The sequence below is a fragment of the Tetrao urogallus genome (genome assembly GCF_951394365.1).
Source record: "Tetrao urogallus genome assembly, chromosome: 1".
Lineage (NCBI taxonomy): Eukaryota > Metazoa > Chordata > Aves > Galliformes > Phasianidae > Tetrao > Tetrao urogallus.
In genome coordinates, this window is record NC_136813.1 from 132,298,604 (window position 1) to 132,312,836 (window position 14,233).

Sequence of the window (14,233 nt, forward strand, 5' to 3'; positions counted from 1 at the left end):
CAGAAGAGATCAGACATCAGTGCTCTTCTGTTAGAGAGCATCTCCCAGTTCAGCTGGATTTGTTTCTACATAGATTCCACCTGTGTCTCAAGTCCTCAATACCACAACAAGAGAATTTGGGCACATGATCATGTTTTCTAAGCCCACATCCTGACATGCTGCTACCACTGATGACAATGTGGCGAGGCTCATCTTGTTAATGAATCTAAAGTAATTTTTTTCTTGGCAATGAACATAACTGGATGTCTAGTGAAATCTAATCAGTGCCAGCAGTCCCCCCTCACTGCACTGACAAGTATGTTTTGTCATCAACAATGCAACTCCTTAACACCAAGTATCAACTAAGACTCTGAGTCACTATGCACTGAAAACTAAAAACCCATAAAGTCAAGCAGAATCACAAATATAGTAGTAGGAAAGCTGCTAACAGGGTTTCAGAGAAAACAAGATGCTTGTACAAAGGAAAAAGAAACCTACCAATTTTATTCTTAAGAAAAACAAACAAGTAACTTTCTTCCTGTTGCAAGGGCTACTAAAACAAAACCCAAGAAAATCCCAAGCATTGTTCATGTAAGAGAAAGTACCATTTAGTGAAGACATCTTTCATGGAGCTCCTGTCACATTAACGTGAGCTGGTATCTGACCTGGAAAGACTCCTTCCAGTTTGTGTCAGAAGCATAAATTGTCACACTGCTCTCCTCAGGGGAAAAGCCATTTTCACACTTATAAAATTAGCTACCAAGCTGCTCACTGCAAAAAGGAGTTAGTCTAAGGTTTTTAGGAAGTGTATACTATCATACCAAAGAAACTTATTAGCCTTTTGAGATTTGTAGCTGGGCTATGCTGAAAACACTTTCAGCTCAAACACTGCATACACAAGTGCCACCAGTGCTGGTAATTGAGGTCAAATGTTGAATAATTGTGTCGTATTCAAATTAAAGTAACAACAATCCCAAATTCACTCTCAAATTTGAAACCATCTCAATGCTGGAACACACTACAGTGCACTCACAGTTCAAGCTTAATACCAAAGCACTAGTCACACTCAACAGGAATCAAGCTGATTGTGAGGAGAGCTTTATAAGAAAACACTTTCAGACACTGTAGAACATTCTTCACTGCTAAGCTTGATAACTACATGAGCTGCATTTAGTAATACACCTGAAGTGCCCTATGCAGCATTTCTGCCCAGAGAGGTCTACCAACAGTAACACAGCAATATTACTGTAGAACAGATTTGTCTGTTCTTTCCAACTCAGAAAAGCTTAGAGAAGGGCTTTGTATTTCCAGTTTCACTGAGGAAAAAAAGAAACAATTCTAACAAGTTTCTCAAGTCTCTAGTAACATGTTATTTATGTTCCAGAACTGTTAAGGTTGCTTACTGGGGCTAAGATATAATTTAAAAATTAAGCAGGAAAACTTGTGCTTAATTTGCAGTTAAAGTTTGAGTTAAATCCCATTATTGCAAACCAACAAAACACAGTTGTGCAATGTTTTGCAAAGATGGTGCAGGAAGAAGGATATCTTCTAGATTCCTTAAAAATTGAATGATGGCATAATAAAAGATTGCAGTAGCTCTAACAGTCCAAGCATCTCTATAAAATTCACCCCTGGACCATGAACTGGCCTTGGGGAACCTTTAAATAAGAGAAAGAAGAGTGTAAAATAGAACATGTTTGGAAAGACTGAAAGAATTTATACAGAAAAAAAGTTGGCATGGCAATTGGAAGAAGAATCATGTCATTCTGTCAGTGAATAACATTGTTAGTACCTGTAACAACCTGGACTTAGTAGTCCAGTAAGATGGTGCTGTACAGTGCTTTCTTCCCCACTAACAGATCAGGTCTAGTAGATGGCAATAACATACCCCTCTATTTCCACTCCTGAACCATCATCAAACCTAGACCTGAGTGAGACTGCCCTGCAAGTTCCCATTACCTGAATGATGGTATTTCCTTTTGCGTATCCATAATCTCACGCTGAGATTTGAATTCCAGTTTTTGAAAGGCAGAGGGTTCACCACAAACGGATTCAACAACTGTCCCTTCTGATTACTTAGTGCTTGAAATTGAGATTTTCACACAGTGCAACCTAGCAGTCATAAATAAATCACTTAACTACCCCACACACACGTCAAAAGTAACTTTCACGACTCTACTTCTCAGCAGATTTTACTTTCCCTTGATCTTCCACTTTTTTGATGGCAGCTTGGATAGCTTCCTGATCACCCAGAAACTGGTGAGGGCCCAGAGGATGCAGATTCTCATCGAGTTCAAGAAGTACGGGCACACCAGTGGGGAGAGTAACATTCATGATGTCCTCGTCGGAGATACCTGCCAAAGACAAAAACCCAGAGTTACAGCAATCAATAACTTCCTAACTGCTTATTTGCTCAGCCTCATTTCTGACATTATCCGGTCTTAAAGCATTTAAGAACATAATTCCAGCCTCCTTCAGCAGTAGCAGCTACTCAAGGATCAATTTCCATTCCCAACTAGACCACAGCTTGGTTAGTGTTCTAAGAACAACTACAGGAGGGAATTTCCAACAACCTGAAGACAATTTCTTCATTCTTGGTATACGCATGAACTGTAGAGGGAAAAATTGCCCTGTATACTTTTTTTAAATACGGGACACTTTAAGCATAGATTTTCTACATCTTCCCAAATCATACACACAAAATTCAAGAGGATTAGAGTCAATGTGTATTATCCCAACATAAAGAGGCCTCAGATAAGCAATCAATACAAACATCCTCTTTAAAGATACAGGATATTAAGGTTATTTTTTTTCCCTCTTAAGTTTTTTTTTTTTTTTTTTTTTTTTTAATGCAACTCCTTGTAACTACTGATTTTTAAGATAGTTGCAAGCAAGTAAAGAACACTGGCTTCCCACAGCTGATTCCTAAAAAGAAGTTTAAGACATCTTGTCTTCAGTACAAGCCCCAGAATTATATACAGGATACTCATCCCTACATTCAATTGAGAAAAACGCAAAGAAAAGCCAAAAAGTCAGTCTATACAACTTAGAGTGTTTTCCTGCATTTTCTACTTTATTAAGGTGTACCTATGGAGAAAATTTTACCTGTTTAAAGTACTCCGGGGCTCTAAGCTCAGCAAAATGGCTGGTTATGTTTACATGAAACAAAATTCTACAGATGTCCAATTGAACTTTGAGGCCAAGATTTAAGCAAAGCTTCTGCATAAGCTCTATATATCTGCAGTTAAGAAGCAATGATTAAAGATTATTTCCCAAAGTGAAAGTCTGCTGTTGTGAAACAGAGCAGCTTCAATAACTCATACTTAGAAAAAGTGCACTATCAAGCTTCTAAAACTACGACACCATATGAACTAGACTAAAAAACAAGGAAATTCTCTCAAGCCAGCTAACAAAACAGGTGGCTCTCAGAACAGGAGTGTAAGCTTACCAGTGATTTTCACATCAAGGAGGAAAAGTGGAGCCAACACACACAGAAAAATGAAGTCTCACCACTCAGCCACAGCAGTATGACATCAGGTCAAAAAACAAAAGTAATCATGAGGTGACAATAATTTTATGCTGCTGCTATGAGACTACACAAACAAAACTTTTGTAGTGACCTATTCCTGTTTTGGTTGGACTGAGTAATCAGTTTAGCTGCAAATCAGCACTTCATTTCAGAAAGGAGCAAGAAAAACAGATAAACCCTTGCAAGGATGTATATACCTATTTTGTATTGAGCTATCAGTACAAAAAAGTCACACACCCTGCCAGTTAATCAATCTCTATATTAAAGGGTGAATAATTCATCTACGAGTAGAATCACAGACCTACATAAAAGCACTTAAGGAGCCTATCAAGTTTTAGAGCTACACAGAAGTCCATGGGGAAAATAGAATCTGTTCACCAGGGCGCAAACATTTTTCTCAAGAACTCTGGTTTGCACAACAAGCAGCCAAGCTGTCCAAGTCCTTATTTTCAGGATTCTTAAACACAGATTTCATCATTCAAATGTCACCATGCACCCACAGGGAACTTGGCCCTAGGAATTGTTCTGCCCAGCTCTCAAATTCAGCCTCCCAGACTAAACCATACAGATTTAAACAAAACAGATGAAGTCACACAGGAGAACTTAAGCAAACCACAGAATGTGGTCAGCAGGCAGGATATTTAAAGGTTTTTTCTAAAGCTGGATTAAAGAAGTAGTTGCTGCTACATGGTTTCTGAGATGTTTTACCCTTGCTACAGAACACAGTGACCACACCAATGTCAACTCATGTTGATGTACAAAGCAGGAGGAGTACAGCCTGGGATAAACAAGTTGAGGCAAGCACTTAGTTTTCTCCTTTGAATTTGTATTTATGGAGTGTTTTTCTTCAGGAAACAAAATGTTGATCACACCTGCCACACAAACTCCTCAGTTGCAGGAAAAATACCCAGAGAACACTCCTTAACAGTCCAGGAAGACAGTAAAGAGATCACTTCTTACCATTCTGGCCATTCCAAGAGCAAGCTAAGCTGCTATCCAGTTACTTCATGAGCTGTAACTATAGCACAGTGACCTTTTCTTGCACTTCATCTGACCTGGACTGTGTCACAACCACATTACATTTCATATGGGAAGAAGGGTACTAGGTTGCTAGCATCAGTCTTTCCCAGGTTTAAAACTAAAAGTCCTGCCTACTTAAAATTATAAGAACACACACTGCCAAAGCATTCAGAGTGCCTTCTTCAGAATACAAAACCAGTCAACCCATTCTTTAAGCAGATACTTCCCATGTTAATCTCTTAAGCACCTGTTCCTTAATAGCAGCTGTACAGTAGGAAGCAATTAGATACATGATCATCATAAGAATCTTACAGAATTTAGAGAAGAAAATGCTTTCAAAGTCATATTCAGAATTCTTTTCCAACTCACGCTTCATTTAATTGAACTGAATGATCAATCACAGGCTTTTTTTAAGGTGTGAAATATACAATGAGGAGACTTTCACTAGTAGACAATTTTTTAGGATTAACTGATCAGATTCATTACATTTCTCCACAACACTCTACAAGCTTGAAAAATTCACCTGTGGTAGCCCATTAAATGCTCTGAAATACTTGCACTCTGTGAAGTCCTAAACAGGCAAACCCTATTAATTATGAACAAAGCCAATTGTTGCAAGAGTTGGTTCAGCTTCTCTTCCCTCTTACCTGTTCTTCAGTTTTCCTTCTGTTTTTACAGTCTGAGGAACACATTCTGAAGAGCTGGATTAAATTCTTGATTGAAAACTGGCTGTATAGCTGAGCCTTGAGGGTGGCAATCAATGATCTAAGGACAAACTGAAGGTCAGTGTATCCCAGGAGCTGGCTCCAGGCCTGCCTATCATCAGCGATCTAGATGATGGAGCAGAGCATAACCTCACTTGTCCTGGAAGTGAGGAAACTGGGAGGAGTGGCTGATACACCAAAAGGCCTTGAAGCCACCCAGAGGGATCTCAAACAGGCTGGAGAAACAGGTTAACAGGAACTTCGTCAAGTTCAACATGAAATGCAAAATCCTGCACTTGTGGAGAAACAGCCCCAGGAACCAGGACATGATGGGGGGCACCAAGCTAGGAAGCAGCTCTACAGAAAGGAATCATGGTCCTGGTGGACACCAAGTTGAGCATAAACCAGCAATGTGTTCTTGATGCTAAGAGAGCTCCTGGACTGCATTAGGCAAAGCATTGCCAGCAGGTCAAGAGGTGATCCTTCCCCTCTACTCAGGTGATGAGGCTTCACCTATAATCTTGCATCATGGACATATTGGAAAGAATCCAACAAAGGGCAGCAAATAGTTGAGGGGCTGAAGCATTTTATCTCTATTCTAATGAAAGGAGGGAAGAGCCAGGACTACAGCCTTGAGAACCAGAAGGCTCAGAGAAATCTTAAATGTCTATGAATACCTGAAGGGAAGGTGCAGAGACAGAACCAGGCTCCTTTCAGCGATACCCAGCCCCAGGACAAGATGCAGTGGGCACAAAGGGGAGCACATGGTAAGATCCCCCTGAATACAAGGCAGCACTTCCATGCTGTGTGGAGCACTGGCCCAGGTAGTCCAGAGATGCTGCACAGTCTCTTCCTTGGAAGTCTTCAAAGGCCACCTGGACATGGGCTCTGGGTGCCCATTTGAGTACAGCTTGGACCAGATGGACCCAGAGGGCAACACACCAACTTCAGCCATCCTGTGAACAGCTACTGAGAATAGCTACACCCCTCCTCCCTTGCATGTTAACTACACTTGAAGCCACATGATTCATCTCACAGAACATACACAATCATATGCCTAAATTCAGCCACAAAGGCATCCATCTAGAACTGCCGCTCTGTAGTTGGGATCCAAATCAGTTCCTTGTATCCCTCCTGCAAACTCAGACTAAAGCATCAGTATTTTCATTAAGTTAAACACCCAGGACCAGATTCTGCCCTCCTTAAATGGATACCAGCTGCTTGCAAGCTGGCAGAGGACCTGCTTCAGTAAAATAGAAATAGGCAAAGTGTCATAACTTGGCTCTTGAACTCCACAGCATTTAATCTCACTGTGCAGATTTGAAGGCAAGAAGGAAGACGGGTGGGCTACTGCCACAGCTGCAGCATATTATCATCTACATCTGTTTCACCCTTATGCCTGCCAAGCTTTCCTCCTGTGTCATTACATAAACTGACCTCGATCATGGCCTGAATTTTACAGTGGTCATTACTGAGGCCCAAATGAGATTGTGTAGGAAAACAAACCATGAATCTAAAGTACTCTGATGCAGCCAAGAAATCACAGCCTGCCATGAACTCCTGAAGATTTAATGCACTGAAAGAGACATCAGATCTGCTGCTACCAGCATTAGCTGTCTCCTATACAACTAGGGTGAAAAATGCCCAGGTCTTCAGCAGAGATTCAGGCTGTATTTCCACAGTCATGAACCTATTTCTTGCTGTTTTCAGCAATGAAGAAGCCAAGTTTGCTCATACAAAGGCTCAAGCTCAAGAAAAACAGCAGAAAAACAGAATAGGATGAGTTAGAGGAGGATGCAAGTACATCTTTCAGCAGAACTGATGGATCATCTCAAGCTGATTTCTCTTAACTGCCATCAGACACCACAATCATGTAAGTAGCATTTCCTTAAGAATATCAGCCTGCAAACACCAGCAAAATAATCTTACTAGGTAGTCCTCCAGAGGACTCAAGCTTGCCCCAGGAATCACAATGCACAGCTCCAGCACTTAAACTAATGGACCCACAGTAGAGCAAAAAGAAAAGTCCTTGAGGGCAGCGCTCTCTCTGCTCATCTTCCCACTCACCATCCTGCCCAAAAGCACAGTTGCAGAACTGCCCCATCTGTGACCTCAAGCAGCCAAGCCCAAGGTGTGGGACACCACATCTTTCTTCAGATAGATAACCCCTGCCCTCCTGAGCAACTTTTTTTCCCTGAATAATTGCATGACAAGGCTCAGTGACCACCACACCATATATAAAAGATGGCATCATTTCAGCAGGAAGGGAATGCAACAAGTAGGTCTTCTCCAGGACCTCATCTGGAGGTACTTAATACCAACCTCAGAGATAAGTAGTCAGAATGGAAGAAAAATTGAGCCAAAAGACAGCACAGCACCCATTATACTACTGTCCAACAAGGCAAGCTGGATACAGCTTTTACACTAATGCTGTCTTCGCAAGCAGAGTCTGCTAAGAGGGTCTCAGAAGTATCAAATAAAATAACTTGAAAGAATCACCTGCACATAGACCATGCATCCAAGAAGCTTATTTAGTAGATTCTAGGAACTGGTATTTTCACAATCAATAGGAAGTCTCAGAGTGATGTCAACAGAACAAGTCTGACACTTATTTTACATGCTCTCACTAACTTCTTGTTGCCAGTGCTTTCAGTGCTAAGACATGGTACATCGCGAAAGAAAAATGCACTGTGTAAAAGGCAAGTACAGGTCAGTCAGTGCTAGCAGTGTCACTGAACAAAAACAGCCACTGACATCTAACAAGACACTCCCACTGGCAAACAGACAGCTGTCAGTAGAGGAAGAAAATGTTTAGAAGAACTTCTCCATCCCTAACAGCATGAAGTGAAAGCCATTTTTCGCTTTACCAGCTTTTAGTTGTGCACTGCATAGATCACCTGCAAACAAAGCAAAGTGCTCTGAAAACTCAGCACAAAGGGACAAAAGAGCAAGCTCTCAGCTGCTGCTGTTTCTCATCTGAGCACACAACAGCACCATCCAGTTTGGGTTAAACACTGTTTTCATCAGGACTATTGCAGTTCCACTTCTAAATCATCTCATGCAAACTGTGACATCCTACAGACAGATCCTACACTTGTCCTGTTGAGGTCTACTCCGAGCACTGAGAAAAGCAAAATCCAAACCTACAATCAAACCCTTGTTAGCCCGACATTCTGCTGCTCTGATTTTTTTTTGTGTGTGTGCAAGTGGAAAACCACCATAATTCAAGCTCTTTTTACCAATTAACAACAAGGAGAGCATTCAGATTCAGAGAACCACAGGCCTGTTTCAAAAGAAAAGTCTCTGAAAAAGGAACTTCAAGGATAACATGAGAAAATTTTGAGCAAAGTCACTAAGTTTCATTCCAAAAAAACTGAAGCTATTTCATCAGATCAAGTCAATGAAAACATTTAGTGCCATTTAAAATTTGAGCTACAGCTTCAATTATTAACTTAGTAGTAAGACAACCAATTACTCAATTAGGAACAATGCTCAAGGCATTGGAAGCCCATTTTTCTCACTGCCAGAAATACCACAGCTGCAGTTGAGATACAGGAGCCCAGATGCTACTCTAAAGTATAGCACATATGAAGCATATCATAGAAAGTTCACACAAATTAAAGCCCACTTCACAGTAAGTGCTACAGCAACAGCAGGCCAGCAAGCCTGGAGCACTCTTACATCAGGTCCAGTTCCAGAGCAGCCCACAATCTTCTGGGAGAGAAAGAGAGAAAGTCACCACTACAGACAAGGCACCACTTCTATCCAGATGGATATATACTGGAGTTAAGGGCAAAAAAAATATGCAGGCTGTAATATCAGAAATACTGCTTTGTTCAGATGTTTTATTTACACTGGCACTGACAACAGCCCTTGAGGAATTCTACCTAACTCAAGTCCATCTCAGAAAAAAATAATGTTGGCAGCTACTTCAGCTTATACTGCTCTCACTGATCTCAAAGCAGAGACCATCACCTGCTGATGATGCCGTTCACTCAAGCTCTGGTGCCTAACTGCACAAAACATAGCCCAGGGCTTCCACAGAAGTTGCAGCACCCCACTCCCAGAGGAGCTGAGCAAGCATGGTTCAGTTTCCAGGGTGCTAGCAGAGGACACAGTGATTGGGGATCCCTCTGCCCTTCTGTCCCTTTTACTTTAAAGGATTATGCCTGCAATGAACAACTGCAAAGATATGCAGGCCCTTTGATTTCCATGGACTAGTGACACCATTTTGCAGGAAGCTTTCAGATTAGGAAAGGTGTAGATAAGAATGAAATGATGTTCACAAAACCTATGCTGCATGAGCAGGAAGTAGTGGAGTCAGGGCAGTACGCAGGGTTTGTCTCTGAATGCCTGGTGATGGTAAGCTGCTGTTACATCCTCACACAGTACATCACACCAGATTGCCAGAGAGGATTCTTTTGGGTAATACATCATGAGAAGATCTGGGCCTACAGTCACTTTAAAATCCTGTTATTCCAAACCTAAGAGAAGAATCATGTGAAACAAGCAAACCCCACTGTTTCAGAGCAGATGGGTTTTAGCCAAGCTGCTCCCAAATGCTGAGCTGGCTTTTAATGGCCACCTGGAAGCAGAGATGGGCCACTCTGCAGTGAGCACAGTGCATGTGGCCTCCCAGGAGCTGCTCAACACCTGGAAACGTGGGCAGTATTGGTGGAAGGCAGACAGTTGGCTTAGATGATCTTAAGGGTCTTTTTCCAAACTTAATGGTTCTGTGATCACACTGACCACAATCAGTAGAACTGGCTGAACCAGTCTTCCTCCTGCATCCAAGCAATCCACACCCCAGAGTCATTGCCTCTGGGGTTCCAGAAACCACCCAGGTGTCTCATTCTCTGGGCTTTTGAATCCTGCTAAAGCATCAGCAGCACTGACTGTTCCAGCAGTCCTGAATGCAAAGAATGCATGACAGTCACAGCTATAGAGGTAATACACAAAGGATTATAGTTAGGAAAACTGAGTGGACACAATCTGGTCTTGCAACTGTATATCTAACAAGGTTCTAAGGCTGCTCTCATACATGTGCAGTCACTAAATTCTGTTCTACTCATGAAGAAATTACTGCAGCCTGTCTTCTAGTTCAGAATTGCTTGTATTGGATGCTGTGACATTATAGAGAAGTGGGAGGGAAAAATAGCACTTAACAGCAAGCTGCACCTTTTCCAGGTCCCAGATAATCAACCAACTAGCTCAGCTGTTGACTGGTAGGCATTTTTTATGTATGGAAATAACACAGCAAAAGCTTTAGCAAACGCCTACCCGCTACAGAACTCTATGTCACAGCAGCTTCTTTAAGTAAAGAATCAGCATTAAAGCCTCAAATGTAGTCACAAATGTCTCCCACAACCCAAGACAGTTTATTCTTCTACACATTACAGCATTGTTTGTTTAATAAACAGATTGTGACTTCAACTCTTCTGACAAAACAGCTGAGTAGATGCTAAAAAATAAAACAGTGAAAGAGGTTGTACCTAGACTAACTAGAAAATTCAGCTTGAATACACTTGTTTAAACTGGAAAGCTAAGGGAAAGAAAGGGAAAGCATCTACTGCTGCTGTTGGTCCCTCACCCTTCAAGGCGATTCAGAAGGCTGGAGTCTGTGAAATTCACAAATCTGAAGAGCCCAGACAACCCACAGCTGCTTATCAGTTGGGAAAGATATTATCTATATTATTCACTGAAACAGGCTGCCCAAAGGGGATGTGGATGCCTCACCCCTGGAGACATTCAAGGCCAGGCTGGATGTGGGCCTGGGCAGCCTGGTCTGGTGGTTGGCAAGCCTGCACATAGCAGGGGGGCTGAAACTAGATGATATGATGGTCCTTTACAACACAGGCCATTCTATGTTTCTTTTATGAAGAACATAGAGCTCCTAATGGCTACAATAAGCCAAGTGATCATTCCTCATCCTTTTTACCCCACTGTTTGATTTCTGCTCCAGCATTTCTCTTTGTAGGCCACCGACATTTAACATTACATTGGCCAGATGAGCAACACATGCTGTAGAGCAAGATGCAAAACTTCACACAGCTAAGAAAAGAAGATGATGAAGAGGAAGAGCCTTACCTTCCAAATGCTTGAGCAGCGCCCTGCTGCTGTTGCCATGAGCAGATATAAGGATCATTTTACCACTTTTGAGTTCTGGCACTATCTTTTCATTCCAATAGGGAAGGAGTCTATCGAGCACATCTTTTAGACTTTCAGCCTTTGGAAGGTTATCCTGAGAGACATCACAGCATTTGTATCGACGGTCATTGTATATCTCTTCATAGTAGGGATGTGATTCAGTTATGGGAGGTGGAGTAACATCATAGCTTCTTCTCCATATTTTCACTTGCTCTTCTCCATGATTCAGAGCCATTTCGGCTCTGTTGAGACCAATCAATGCACCATAGTGGCGTTCATTCAGTCTCCAAGAACTCTGCATGGGGACCCATTCCTGGCCCATCTCTTCCAGGACCAGCCATGCAGTCTGGATGGAGCGCCTGAGTACAGAGGTGAAGACAAGGTCAAACTCGAAGCCCAGAGCTTTAAGCTGTCGGCCACAATTTTGAGCTTCCTTTATTCCATCACTGCTCAGTTTCTGATCCACCCAGCTGCAGAAGCGATTCTCCTTGTTCCAGGCTCCTTCCCCATGCCTCAGGAGCACAAGCTTGTACTTAGTCATTTTGGTTGCAGCTTGGCACAGATGACTGGTCTGGCATCTAACAATGAGGCATCTGGGCAAAAAAGAGACATACGAACACAACCCACATATATTACTACCTGTAATGCATTATGACAGCAAAGAGCAGACAGCTATCAGGATCAAAACAACCAAAGCAGCATGAGTCTACCAAATATGTTTTCACCTGAGAGGTATCCTGTATTTCAATTTCTTTCCATCCTCAAACATATGGAAAACATCATTTTTCACCTAGCTGGCTGGGACAAGCCCACCTAACCAATTAATTAGTGGTAGATGGTACAGAATTACAGAGTCCTAGTGGTTGGAAGGGACCTCTGGAGATCATCCAGCCCAACCCTAATTTGGGCAAGCTATTCCTGTCTACAGATCTCCTTTAAATGCTTAAGGAGAACCTCAGTCAAATCAGTGGTTCCCAACCATGAAGCAGCCCTCACTCTGAGTGGTAACTCATTACAGCATTAGAGGTAAAGATATCGCCAGCCTGGTCTGGTCGTTGGCAACCAGGCTGAAACTGAATGATCAGTGCAGCCCTTTTCAAACCAGGCTGTTCTATGATTCTATGATACGGAGCTCCCAAGCTTGTAAGAGATGCCCAGGCCCACACTACCTCTGCTGGTATGCAGACACTAGACAGTAACTGAGTCTGTGTCAGAGCAATCAGAAAGACCCCCCACAGAACTGGAATTTGCAATACACAGAACTTTATTAGCTGTATCAACTGAAATCTGACTATAATTACACTCTTTTTAATTTGTTTCCTCACACTCTCCCCCTACTCCTCCTTATGACAATCTGTTTGTTTCTTCTTCAGACAACCACTGCCTCCTCATCCACCACCATTCCTCCACATGCATGTCAAAAACAATTCTGAGATGCAATGCAATGCACAACTACTCATCTCATAGAGTTCAGAACTGGTCTTACAGATTATCTTGTCCCCTTGCCTGACTTTAAAGCTATTTTCCCTTTCTGTTCTTATAAACTAGGATTAATGTTTCTATTTTTGCTGTAGGTACACATGGCATATTTTCTGATTCATTAAATACAGCTATGCCCCTGTAAGTCTAGGCAGCATCTATCTTCTCCAGTTGAAGATTGAAAATGAGCTCTGGGTTGTCCTCAGTGTGCTCTGGACTAAACACTCCAACTCTTCCAGTGCAGCCAAACATATTCTAGTCAACTGTGTGACATCTGAGAAGCCCATCTAAGAGCACTACAGTTCTGGAAGCCCCACGTGTTCACCCTGACTCAAGATTCCACAGAATATACAGGATAGGACAGAAAAAGGGGAAAAAAATACAACACTGCCCTCACTGGAAGACTGCAGTATTATCACTGGGTACTAGATTAGAAAGTTGGACTAGATGATCCTAGTGGTCTTTTCCAACCTCTAAGAGTCTACTCTCAAAACCAGTCTGAGGATTGATTTCTGTACATAGAACTTAGTATTTCCTGAACTTAAATGTTTATGGGAACTTGTATTATCTGAAATCAGTTGGAGATGTTTCAATCCAAGAGTCTCAAATTTGGTCTCCCTAAGTCTGAGATCTGTAGTACAGCTTAGACCCACACACTCCAGGTTTTGGGAAGCATCCACCACACCAGCATTCATTTCTACAAAACAGACATTTATTTAAAAGCAAAGACTTTTCAGGAGTATATATTCCACCTCTGTGTCTGGGAAGCACATGCAAGATGAGGTGATCTGACATAGCAAGCACAGCTTTACCAAGGGCAGACTATGCCTCACCAAGCTGGTAGCCTACAGTGGATGTACGGCAGCAGTGGACAAAGGAAGAGCAACTGATGTTATCCACCTGGATTTCTGCAAAGCCTTTGATATGGTTCCACACCACATCCTTATCTCTAAATTGGAGAGAGAAGTGTGGACTATTCAGTGGGTAAGGAATTGGTCAGATGGTCACAGCCAGAAGATTACAGTCAGCATCTCTATGTCCAGGTGGAGGCTGATGATGAGTGGTGTCCCCCAGGGAACAGTCATGGGACTGGTGCTTTTACCATCTTTATCAAAGACCTAGATAGTGAGATCAAGTGTACCCTCAGCAAGTTTGCAGATGACATTAAGCTGAGGGGTGCAGCTGATGCAACAAAGTGAAGGGATGCCATCCAAAGGGACCTGAACAAGCTTGAAAAGTGGACTTACATAAACCTGATGAGGCCAAGTGCAAAGTGCTACACCTGGATCAGGGCAATGCCAGATATGTCTATAGACTGGGAAAAGAACTCATTGAGAGTCAGCCACCTCACCTTCTCTAATCCCCCCTCCTCTCT

The 14,233-nt window shown here is 42.2% G+C and overlaps 1 protein-coding gene across 1 annotated transcript; it reads right to left on the reverse strand.

Annotated features, from left to right (window-relative positions):
• Nucleotides 1–2,154: 2,154 nt before the first annotated feature.
• On the reverse strand, nt 2,155–13,799 carry BPGM (bisphosphoglycerate mutase; the record flags this gene model as incomplete). The annotated part of the gene is made up of 3 exons (XM_079540140.1): nt 2,155–2,333; nt 11,320–11,972; nt 13,759–13,799. The coding sequence occupies 3 exons, from the start codon at nt 13,797–13,799 to the stop codon at nt 2,155–2,157; spliced, it is 873 nt and encodes a 290-aa protein (XP_079396266.1).
• Between the last annotated feature and the right edge of the window lie 434 nt (nt 13,800–14,233).